Source organism: Pseudochaenichthys georgianus, chromosome 7 (genome assembly GCF_902827115.2).
Source record: "Pseudochaenichthys georgianus chromosome 7, fPseGeo1.2, whole genome shotgun sequence".
NCBI classification, from domain to species: Eukaryota; Metazoa; Chordata; class Actinopteri; order Perciformes; family Channichthyidae; genus Pseudochaenichthys; species Pseudochaenichthys georgianus.
In genome coordinates this window covers 44,940,861-44,953,482 of record NC_047509.1, presented here as the reverse complement: position 1 = coordinate 44,953,482, position 12,622 = coordinate 44,940,861, and the positions used below count along the sequence as shown (strand labels likewise).

Sequence of the window (12,622 nt, the reverse complement as noted above, 5' to 3'; positions counted from 1 at the left end):
TGTTATATTAGCTGTACAATTTACCACATATGGTGTTCTTAGTTTCCATACCTCCTGTGTTTTACGAGCGACTTATCAAGTATTGGCAAACGGCATAACACACGAATAAACATGATAGTATAAAACCATGCTCGCATCTACAACCTATAGAAATGCAAAACGGCGTCAGTTTCGACGTAATTCTGTCCTCCTGCTTACCGCATAATTTATGAGAAAACATTTCATAACATTAACACAACATATTCAAGGTGGTTTTAAATAATATCCGTATTTATTTATTTCTCCAAGTTATGTTTTTGTGTGCACTGAGGAATTGCAAACAGGCGTTTGTTTAATCATTTTAAGATTGGTTTTAATCAATGTTTGAAAATGAATTCTTCATATATGATAAATGAGAGGTAACATTTTGTTTATGGTATTATTTCCACATATTTCTCTCCATTCCTCCTTCTGCCAACGCGGTGTTGCAGTTTCTCGTCTCTCCCGTTTTTGTGCTTAGTGCGTGCGTACGCATGGGTTAGAGTTTGCATGGAGGACCGCAAATTTTCCCGTCAAGTTAGTATTTTATAAATCGCAAACATTGCGTAGAAACTGGCGTACGCCGTTGTTGTGAGTGTGGACGGTCGGAGCATATATAACGTTAGCTTAGCCAAGCTCCATTCAGAAAACAAGCATTCTAAAAGGTTTTTCGCCTGCCGTCTGTCTGCAGACTTGTCAAAGCACATTCATTCATGGTTTTTACTAACCGGTATCAGTATGTTGTTACGTCGGCATCATTTAGAAACGTGTATTACAATTTAATCACGGTAAAATGTTCATTTTGTTGTAGTTGTAGCTCCTGAGCCAGCGCATCTTGTTTGAATGATGCGAGTAAACACAGCTGGCAGCCGCGGTGAAACTCGAGCGACTAGAGCGATGCGATAGGAGCGTTTAGAGCCATTACATCACCAGAAGTCCTAATTTAAGGGGTCATTTCTCCCAAAAAAAAATGTTTTACTCACTATATCAACAGCCCCACCAAAAATATTTTCCACCAGCCGCCACTGTTACCCAGTGTTACGCTCTCCGAGCGCTTTACAGGAGTGAAACCACAATACTGAACACTGACGAGAGGAGACAGAAGTTATGAAGCCAAAAGGGTTTAATATCCAAAAACAGGCTTGAGACTGAACTGAAGAGGGGATTTATATTCCAACAAGTCCAGGACCAGGGAGTGTCTCAGAGGAGGAGCGGAGGTCCGAAGACGGGGATCCGGAGTTGGCGAGAGTGAGCAGGCTGGAGCAGGTGTGCGGAGAAGCACGGCGGAACAGGCGAGGTGTGCCGGGGATCCAGAGCTGACGAGAGCAAGCAGGCTGGGGGGCAGAACAACAATCCCCGCCGGTACCGGTGGCCGATTACTTTTAGAATACTTTTGGAATACTTTCTTTTTCCATAACAGATGGGTATGTTTTGGTGAACAGGAGACACGTATTTTACTGTTTTAATGGCTTATCAAGAGCACAAACAACATCTTGGTGTCATTCTGGACAGCTCCCTCTCATCTGCACCCCACATAAAAAACATCACCCGGACTGCATTCTTTGTATTTTGTCTAAAAACCTTTCCTTAGAATATGTTATGAATTGTAAGGTGTCCTTGGGTGCTTTGAAAGGCGCCGCTAAATAGAATGAATTATCATTATTATTTATATAACTTTTAAAACTATTTCCAGTCACTTGCCCCATGCATTCAGCAGCAGCAGGCCATTCACTTTGATTTTATCCCGTTATAAATGTCATCAATTCGACAATAAAGAAATGCTACATAAACGTTATCTTGCACATTTTATCCAACCATCTCCATTTCTAACTTTCAATATATTTAAAAAGAGATCTCTCTCTCGCTCACAGTTCTGCCGGTAATGAATATTACATTTTGTGAGGAAACTTTTCCACCAATAATTCCAATAAGTATTCCAAAATGTATTCAGTTAGGGTTTACGAAAGTAACTGTAATCAGATTACTCGTTTTTCAAATGTAACGCCAGCTGAATACACTTGATTTTTGTATTCTGATTACGTAACGCCGTTACATGTATTCCGTTACAACCCAATATCTCTCCGGACTGTCCACCAGCAGATGAAAAACACCCACCTCTTCCAAGGGACGAGGGAACCGTGCGGCAGAGTTCCCGTTAACATTTGTTTTCTTCTGACAGCCCAGCAGCAGGAGAGGTGGGGAGAGGGAGGCGGGGCTATTTCATCGTTATCAGAACATGATCGTATAGATTGCTGCTAGATGAGGGCAGTGGGGGCTCTTCTTGGAGTCTGGCTTTTAAAAAAAAAAGTTCATTAGTGAACTTTGAGCCATCATTTATTTTGCCAGCAGCTCTCTGCCTCTCTCACGTTATTATGGCACGCGCCGGAACCAACAATCCGTTTTTACCGTAAATGAGTTCGGTTCAGAGGACAAAGCACATACAACATTAATTAAACTCGATATTTGTTCACTTGAATTTCACTTTGAATTCCTGGATATTCTCAATGGGTGAATACATTTTTTTATAATAATAATAAAATAATTAAAAAAATATTCAAATGACACCGAAGCTTTCTCAGGGTGGGCCAATGAGTAGTGATGGCAGTTTGACACTGAAGCTTCGAACGGAGCTTCAACCCTGGACTTCCTATTCCAGAGAAGCAGTGCTTCGAAGCTTGCTTCAAATCACGTGACATATGACGTCCGAAGCAGCAACTGCTTCAAATCACGTGACATGTGACGTCCGAAGCAGCAACTGCTTCAAGTCACGTGACATGTGACGTCCGAAGCAGCAACTGCTTCATTTCCTGAATGAATCACTTGACTGGTTCGCGGTCCATTCACGCGATTCAATGCACTGCCTCGTCTCGATTCTGACAGGTGACAGGTTGAAACAGTTTCAAACTTGAGTGCTTCAAGACTTTATGACCGCTCTAAACAATGTGCAATGTGTGGGTTGTTGTCGTAGTTTGCGTTGTTGCTGTTGGTATTGCATTTGAATTGTAGTATCATTATAGAGCAAGCCAGGAAGAAAGATAGGTCGTTCTGGCTCGGGAAACACTTCGAAATGTGGAGAAGTTGTGAACAAAAAAAGACAATTATCAGTAATATAAAAACAGTTAAATATTTCAAGGAATAGATAGCCCAGTGGGTAGAGCCGGCGGGCCGAATGCGGCGATGTCCTCCGCGCAGCTGGTTCAAAGCCCGGAATGGACGTATTTTAATCATTGCTTTTCAACTTTAATGACTGATAAAAGGCCCTCTCCTCCCAAAAACATGTCTAGCACTCTCTAGTCTCTTCTTAATAACCCAATACACACAATTATTAATCTTTAATTGCAAATAGAAAATGATATTCAGTCTTAGTGTGTGTGCATCGAATATTTTTCAAGGCAAAGATACGTTAAACCCACTGCAGCCTTGCACTTCGCCAGGAGAGGTCGCTGTAACTGAAGCTTCGAGAAATGAACCTATTTCCGACACAATTTTCCAAGTGATTCGACGCTTCATTCAAAGCTTCATTTTGCCATCACTACCAATGAGTAAGCTAGGCCACTGAGGAACACAGCTGGAGGGATGGTGGCTGGAGGCGGCAGGCAGAGGAGCAGGTTGATGGATACTGGACAGAGAGAGCACAAGGTAAGAAAAACAAAAACACTGGAGATTAAGGTTTTGCTAAGCTAAGTGACCAAGACGTTTTACCAATGTGATTAGACGACGAACAGGCGAATACTGGATGAAGAAAGCGGGTATATATGCAGGTGTAGGTGAGTAGTTGTAATCAGAGAGGTGAGCAGCAGCTGAGGAGGTGAGTTGGCGGGAATCGGAATTAGCTCAGCCACGCCCAGCCAGGAAGACAGACAGACAAAAACCCACAGAAGGGGAAAGAAGGAAGCAGACGGTCGATCCTTACAGCCAGCATAGTTCTTCTATTAACAATAGTTTTTCCTCAGACGGTTGGGTCACCTTTGTTGGGTGCTTTTCTTACAAAATGTTTTTTTGTACGTACCATTATTTTTTACATCATCCCTTCAAGAGTAGGTTTCTTTTTTGTTACTTTTGTATATTTAATATTTACTAATAGGATATGTCTCCAAGAAATAAAAAAACATGTTCTATTCATGTGTGCCGCTGTGGACCACAGCACGCAGAAGTGAACAGTTGAACTCAAACGCAGCACTGTCGTGTTGTCTTTACATTTTATTGCAGTTGAGGTTTAATTAGTGTTTACAAAACCGGAGCGTATTGCAAGCGTGTCCATGGGGGGTGAGAGAGGCGGGCCCTTCAGTGCTCGCTTCATCAGCATGCTGCGTCAGTAAGAGGTATGCAGCTACACCCCGATACACTCACACCTCATCCAGATACACCTCTCCAAGCACGTCTCAAATGCAAAAGGGACCTTTTTTATGCAGCAGCCACTCAACACAATTCCTTTTCAGTCGACCAAAAATAAATGTCATTGTTCTGCGTACAGGCCTGTCATTTTACAACTCTGTTTCTGTGTCCTAAGTTACATTCATGAGAAACAAGGCAACCAAAGAGAGCTAAAATGATACACAGGGTTACATGTTTACTTTATGCTGCGTGGCTATTGTCCTCAAACTACCACCACACACCTACTTTCTCACAGTGTGTACTCCCACAACCACCCTCACTTTCCTCCCCCACCCTCTCCCGCCCTTAAGCAGCAGTGAGCATCAGGGGGGAGGTCATGTGCTGAAGGTAAAGCAGTTACTGCAACATTATAAAGTGACCATAGGAAGGCTCTATGTGTGTGTACTGAAAAAACTGAAACGTTGACTTTAATCAAATTATTATATTATTTAATTTAAATTATTATAAAGTATTATGTCATGAGATTTCACATAACTGTATTAAGTTAGTTGAAAGGAATAATATTACGTTTAAATAAAAAAATATTAGGTTCAGCTTAATAATATTGCTTTCAACTAACCTAATACAGTTGTGTGAAATGGGTTGAGATAATACATTTAATTAAAGTCAACGTTTCAGTGCGTGTGTGTGTGTGTATGGGGGGGGGGATAAAAGGTCAGCCAATCTCCTCATTGGTTCCCATTGTTGATGGTGTTGGTGTGGAGAGGAGCCGCTGATGAGGCATGAGGCCGCTGCTGCTGTGGATGATGCTGATGGGAATGTGGAGGGAGCTGGGGGGGGCCCTGTGGGGGAGGGGGACGGAGACACTGAGGGTGAGGGTCAGTCTCCAGGTGTGACTGGCGATGCAGCTGTGGTCTCTGGGGGGCCGCCCTGGCCTCCCTCTTGGGGGTGTTGTTGAGGATGTCCACGCTGCGGCGGCTGGACGAGATCACGTCAGCCACGAACTTGGTACACTCAGCGCAGACGTCCCGCAGCGTGCAGCCCTGAGCGTACAGGTGGGGGAACTCCTCCTCCACCGGGCGCCGGGACAGGCTGCGCAGGGACCTGCAGGGGGGGAGAGGGTTGTGTTCATAGGCGGCACTTATCCTGGGGACATGTGCCTCCCACTTTGCAATAGGATTATTTGTGAAACATGTTCTAATAATAATAATTCCTTACATTTATTATAGCGCTTTTTCAATGACTCAAAGTGCCTTTACATATACACACATTACACACATATCACACATATCACACATATCACACATATCACACATGCAATGGTCACTGTGGACAATACCCACAGGAGCAAGTTCAGGTGAAGTGTCTTGCCCAAGGACACACCGGCGGCGGGTTTCACCCCTTGATCTGATGATCATGGCACAGCGCACTGCGCCACACCGTCCATCTTCACGCCTCGAGGTCATCGAGGCGCTTTTACAAGTATACATTGGTATTATACATGTACTGTGGACAATACCCACAGGAGCAACTCCGGGTGAAGTGTCTTGCCCAAGGACACAACGGCCTGACGCAGTGGGGCGGGAGCAGGTTTCGAACTGGAGTTCCCCAGCACACTGGAGTTCCCCCCTTGATCTGATGATCGGATGCACAGACCACTGCGCCACCCGTCCCGATGTTCTGATAATAGTGTGCACAAAGAATTGTACACAAGAGAACATGTAGAATCTGGAGCACTGTTCTCACTTTCTGGGTGTATTTCTGGTAACCTAAGTAGTGCACCCTCTCTGCTCTCTCATCCCTGTCAGAGGCAGAGAGTGGATTACTGCAGCTGGGTAATTATGACATAATGGAGGCTGCACTGATGACATAACAAAGCATGGGTGGGGTCGCCGCTGCTGATTGGATTGCATCTGCTACCTGTGATTGGTCGGGTCACTGCTTGCGCTGCAGCAGGTTAGCAATCAGCTGCAGACTGGAATAGATCTGACCTGTGTTCTTAACTCGGAGCCGCTGTCCTCTGAGAGAACACACGGTGACCGGCTGAAGGTGCGCTGAGGACTGTGTGTCACACAGAGGTGGGAAGTAAAGTAACTAAGTACATTTACTCATGTACTGTACTTCACTACCATTTTAAATGAGCTATTCTGCTCTGAGGTGGGAAGTAGTAAATACATATCCTTCTCAGCATCAGAACGTAGTCACGCACAGTGGAACACTATATAAAGTGACGGGCCTGGAGACGGACACTTGTATCACCCTTTAACCAGGCGTGGGGAGTATCTGGGACTACGTTATCATGATACATACAAAGGAATTTAATTCACCTACAGTGACATGAAAGATGTAATCCGAGTACCGTTACATTTAAACAAATTGGGGATTACCAGAATAATTTTGATTTGAGTAGTAAGAACCTAAAAAGATCATCCAGTGTTTGTTGTAAAGGATCAGATGTTATCTCTTCTCTGTGAGCTGTACTGTTCTGTAGGATACTACGTTAAGAGTGAATCCATTCGCCTACTGCCTGAACCTGCTTCATGGTTTCACTTCCTTTGCTTCATGTGTTCTGTTTTAAATCAGCAGGTCAACCATATGTTCATAACATAGTGGTTGTGAGCTTAACTTGGTTTCCTCTTCTCTAAGGTCACATTGTTCTGTTATCTAACATAATACACTTTATTAAAAACATCTTATTGTTATTTCTTCTTCTTTTATTTATTTTCATTGCATTGGATATTGATGTTATTCAAAAGTCAAGTTTCATATTTAGATGTTTCTTTCTGAGATGAAACTCCAGGGGCTATAACATGTAAGACGATCCAGTAATAGATGACACATAGACAGCCACTAGCCATTCTGCTCTCTCAGACCGAACCTCTACATGGACCGTAAATCCATCTTTATTGAAAAATAAACTTGCTAGTTTCCATTGTGTTTTTGGCTCATTAATGCACGGCGCTCATTTTAAATCAGCTTTACACATGGCCCTGACAGTCTCCATGGTGACAGACTCACTTATACACTTGGCTCTTGTGTCCGTGGCTCTTCGGAGTGCTGTGGAAGCCCACAGTGTACACAGGGATGTGGGCCATCTTCTTCGAGGGGATCTTCATCTGAGGAAGAGGAAGAGAAAGAGGAAGAGGAAGAGGAAGAGGAACACAACAGAAGGCAACATACATCATTAGTGAGTTTGTTCTGAGATAAAACTCAGAATTCTGACTTTGTTCACAGAACTAAAAGAGATCACTTTTGGTCAGATGTCAAGTGTGCTCGTCTCTTTCTTTAATATATAAGTCTACTCTTTCTCGTGGTTGCCCTTTCTCTGCACTGTACCTTTGCTGCTGCGGCAGGATGAAGGATGTCGGATTCTGATAACTCAACCTTTAGTCCTCTCACTGGAGAACATGTCAACTGAACAAACATGTTCAAACTGAATGATTATCATTTCAAACTGAAGTAATGTTACACACCACAGGTTCAGGTTATTTATTTGTACCGTAGGTAGATTCTGTTTGCAGAGAAAAAGACAAGGGATCCATCCTGACACTAAGAACAAACACAAACAACAGACACATCTCTAATAAAAGGACTTGTAAAAAGTACAAGTACACCCTGCTCAACCAAATCTCTAAATATTTCAGAAACATTTTAAGAAGAAAACACTTGTACAAACATGGACATTCAAAATTCAATAAATAAATAAAAATAGGCATCAGTGTGACGCTCCTATGTGTTAATGTGTGCAATAGCTGCTGGGATAAAACTGTTTTTATACCGCTTCGTTCTACTCCTTGGGACGAGTAACCTCCGGCCGAAGGAAGAAGCTTGAGCTCTGAGTGCAGAGGGTGGGAGTCATCGTCTGGTATGGAGCTGGATAACCGCTGTAACTGCCTGAGGCACAGCGTCTCCAGGTTTAGCTGTAACTGCCTGAGGTACAGCGTCTCCAGGTTTAGCTGTAACTGCCTGAGGTACAGGGTCTCCAGGTTTAGCTGTAACTGCCTGAGGCACAGCGTCTCCAGGTTTAGCTGTAACTGCCTGAGGTACAGGGTCTCCAGGTTTAGCTGTAACTGCCTGAGGTACAGGGTCTCCAGGTTTAGCTGTAACTGCCTGAGGTACAGGGTCTCCAGGTTTAGCTGTAACTGCCTGAGGTACAGGGTCTCCAGGTTTAGCTGTAACTGCCTGAGGTACAGGGTCTCCAGGTTTAGCTGTAACTGCCTGAGGTACAGGGTCTCCAGGTTTAGCTGTAGCTGCCTGAGGTACAGCGTCTCCAGGTTTAGCTGTAGCTGCCTGAGGTACAGCGTCTCCAGGTTTAGCTGTAACTGCCTGAGGGACAGGGTCTCCAGGTTTAGCTGTAACTGCCTGAGGGACAGGGTCTCCAGGTTTAGCTGTAGCTGCCTGAGGTACAGGGTCTCCAGGTTTAGCTGTAACTGCCTGAGGTACAGGGTCTCCAGGTTTAGCTGTAACTGCCTGAGGTACAGGGTCTCCAGGTTTAGCTGTAACTGCCTGAGGTACAGGGTCTCCAGGTTTAGCTGTAACTGCCTGAGGTACAGGGTCTCCAGGTTTAGCTGTAACTGCCTGAGGTACAGGGTCTCCAGGTTTAGCTGTAGCTGCCTGAGGTACAGCGTCTCCAGGTTTAGCTGTAGCTGCCTGAGGTACAGCGTCTCCAGGTTTAGCTGTAACTGCCTGAGGGACAGGGTCTCCAGGTTTAGCTGTAACTGCCTGAGGGACAGGGTCTCCAGGTTTAGCTGTAGCTGCCTGAGGTACAGGGTCTCCAGGTTTAGCTGTAACTGCCTGAGGTACAGGGTCTCCAGGTTTAGCTGTAACTGCCTGAGGTACAGGGTCTCCAGGTTTAGCTGTAACTGCCTGAGGTACAGGGTCTCCAGGTTTAGCTGTGGCTGCCTGAGGTACAGCGTCTCCAGGTTTAGCTGTAGCTGCCTGAGGTACAGCGTCTCCAGGTTTAGCTGTAGCTGCCTGAGGTACAGCGTCTCCAGGTTTAGCTGTAACTGCCTGAGGCACAGCGTCTCCAGGTTTAGCTGTAAATCACTGAGGTACAGGGTCTCCAGGTTTAGCTGTGACTGCCTGAGGTACAGCGTCTCCAGGTTTAGCTGTAACTGCCTGAGGTACAGGGTCTCCAGGTTTAGCTGTAACTGCCTGAGGTACAGCGTCTACAGGTTTAGCTGTGACTGCCTGAGGTACAGCGTCTCCAGGTTTAGCTGTGACTGCCTGAGGTACAGCGTCTCCAGGTTGAGCTGTAGCTGCCTGAGGTACAGGGTCTCCAGGTTTAGCTGTAACTGCCTGAGGTACAGGGTCTCCAGGTTGAGCTGTAACTGCCTGAGGTACAGGGTCTCCAGGTTTAGCTGTAACTGCCTGAGGTACAGGGTCTCCAGGTTTAGCTGTAACTGCCTGAGGTACAGCGTCTCCAGGTTGAGCTGTAGCTGCCTGAGGTACAGGGTCTCCAGGTTTAGCTGTAACTGCCTGAGGTACAGGGTCTCCAGGTTGAGCTGTAACTGCCTGAGGTACAGGGTCTCCAGGTTTAGCTGTAACTGCCTGAGGTACAGGGTCTCCAGGTTTAGCTGTAGCTGCCTGAGGTACAGGGTCTCCAGGTTTAGCTGTAACTGCCTGAGGTACAGCGTCTCCAGGTTGAGCTGTAACTGCCTGAGGTACAGGGTCTCCAGGTTTAGCTGTAACTGCCTGAGGTACAGCGTCTCCAGGTTGAGCTGTAACTGCCTGAGGTACAGCGTCTCCAGGTTGAGCTGTAACTGCCTGAGGTACAGCGTCTCCAGGTTGAGCTGTAACTGCCTGAGGTACAGCGTCTCCAGGTTGAGCTGTAACTGCCTGAGGTACAGCGTCTCCAGGTTTAGCTGTAACTGCCTGAGGTACAGCGTCTCCAGGTTGAGCTGTAACTGCCTGAGGTACAGCGTCTCCAGGTTGAGCTGTAACTGCCTGAGGTACAGCGTCTCCAGGTTTAGCTGTAACTGCCTGAGGTACAGCGTCTCCAGGTTTAGCTGTGGCTCACCAATCAGCCTGCTGGACCACTTTATGATCTGACTCAGAGAGTTTCTGCTCTTCAAAGTCAGGTTACCAAACCATGACATTAGTGAAAAAGACAGAATTGACTCGATAAAAGCACGATAAAACATAATCATCATGGTTTTGTCAATGTTAAAATAGGACAGTTTCCTAAGACAGTACAAACGCTGGTGCCCCCTTTTGCACACAGCTTCACAGTTTGGATCAGAGCTCAATTTTGAGTCAATAAGATAGATTGAGTGGAGAAGTTCAGGAGATCTTTCTAGAATATTATATATATATATATATTGGATTTGGTGTCTATATACGCCGGGATCCGGAGTCATGGATGATCCTGCGGTCCTGTGTCCTGGATCATCGGTCCTGGATGGATATCCTCGTGGATTCATCTTCCTATTATACACACATGCATTTCCAAACATTTGGACTACCTATGTTGTAAATGTATTATCTCTTCGATTTACACACGGCATCTATTGCACGTCTGTCCGTCCTGGGAGAGGGATCCCTCCTCTGTTGCTCTCCCTGAGGTTTCTCCCATGTTCCCTTTAAACTGTGGGTTTTCTCCGGAAGTTTTTCCTTGTACGATGTGAGGGTCTAAGGACAGAGGGTCTTAGGACAGAGGGTGTCGTATTGTCATACTGATATTCTGTACAAACTGAAGACCACTGAGACAAATGTAACATTTGTGATATTGGGCTATATAAATAAACATTGATTGATTGATTGATTGATTGATTGATTGATTGATTGATTGACGTGGGAAGGTTACTTACGTAGGACAAAGCAAATAAATACGCACAGACATTTTCCGATTCATGAAAGACTGCGTACCGGCGCAAGACTTGCGTACCGGCGCAGGACTTGCGTACGGCACATCCTACGCCGGTTTCGCATTATAAATCACAATCAACTCGAAATGTGGCGCAGCTTTTGCGGGCTTCACGTAACGCCAATATTTGCCTATAAATAGTCAAAGAAACGCCCATTCATTCTGACTGCCGAGGAGTAAGCGAAAGGACACACGAAGGATAAACACGGACTTCGCTGAGTTTTCCGGAAAAGAAAAGGAAGAAAGACGGACAAGTGGAGAGTGAGGCTAAGCTAACTACGCTAAGCTAAAAACGAAAACGTGGCAGTCGACGCATCGCAGCAGCAATGGCCGTGAATACCGCTTCTCTCCCACCGTTTGACACAGAAACGGACCTTGGCTCTGTCTGACCTCGCTGGATGAAATGGATGCAAAGGTTTTAAAACTACACCACTGCTATGACCATAAATGGCGATGCTAGGCTAAAGGCATTAATGCTGCACTTAGCAGGAGAACGTGTGCATGATATCTACGACACACTAGCAGCAGAAGATGACAAATATGCAGACGCTAAGCAGAAGCTATCAACATACTTCTCACCCAAGAAAAACGTCCAATATCAAGTGTACATCTTCAGAAAAGCTAAGCAAGATCCAGGTGAAACTTTGGACAGTTATCACACGCAAGTCATACAAAGCTGTGCATCATCCAGACTGCTCAGAAAGGCGCTGAGAGAACCAGATTGAAGCCTAGATGCACTTTTAGACCATGGGAGAACAATGGAGCTGTCCGAGCTGCAAGCAAGTGGCATAGAAAAGGGCACAACAGCTACAGTCAACAGGCCGGATCAAAAGACCGCAGAGAAGAATCCAAGCAGCAGTAAATGGTCGGAGAAACGCTTTTCCAGCAACCACTGCAGAAACTGTGGAGGTAAATATCCCCATGATGGTGAATGCCCTGCTAAAAGCAAACAATGTAGAGCCTGTGGTAAACTAAATCATTTTGCAAAACAATGTCGCTCAAGATCTAAAGACAGTGACACAAGACAGGCACAACGCAGAGCTAACACGCATGCTAAGAAGATTCATCATATAGGGGGACTGCACCGAATGAGAAAACAGAGCATAACTCATCCAGCAGTGACGATGCTTATGTTTTTACAGTTGAAGCTGACAATATTTCAGAGCTGCCACAGACTCATATCAAGCTGAATGAAAATAGCATGCTTGTTTTAATGGATTCAGGAGCTACAGCAAAGTGTGTCAGTGAAGCAACCTTCAGAGACCTGGTGCCTCTTCCACAACTCAGCCCCACAACAACAAAGACGTATCCATTCCGCTCCAACGTCCCATTGCCTGTCCGTGGATCATTCAGGTGCAAGAAGGGAGAAGGGACAGACAAACACAATGTGCACATTATTCGTGA

At 45.3% G+C, this 12,622-nt stretch overlaps 1 protein-coding gene across 2 annotated transcripts in view; it reads right to left on the bottom strand.

Moving 5' to 3' along the window:
• Positions 1–4,211: 4,211 nt before the first annotated feature.
• The window catches only part of spire2 (spire-type actin nucleation factor 2), a 123,228-nt gene continuing 114,817 nt past the window's right edge, over positions 4,212–12,622 (bottom strand). For both annotated transcript variants that reach the window (XM_071203864.1, XM_034087998.2), the window contains 2 exons: positions 7,372–7,469; positions 4,212–5,457 (listed from right to left, as the gene is read on the bottom strand). In XM_071203864.1, coding sequence (XP_071059965.1) covers positions 5,082–5,457; positions 7,372–7,469 — 474 coding nt within the window. In that variant the 3' untranslated portion in view covers positions 4,212–5,081. The remainder of the gene's footprint in view (positions 5,458–7,371; positions 7,470–12,622) is intronic.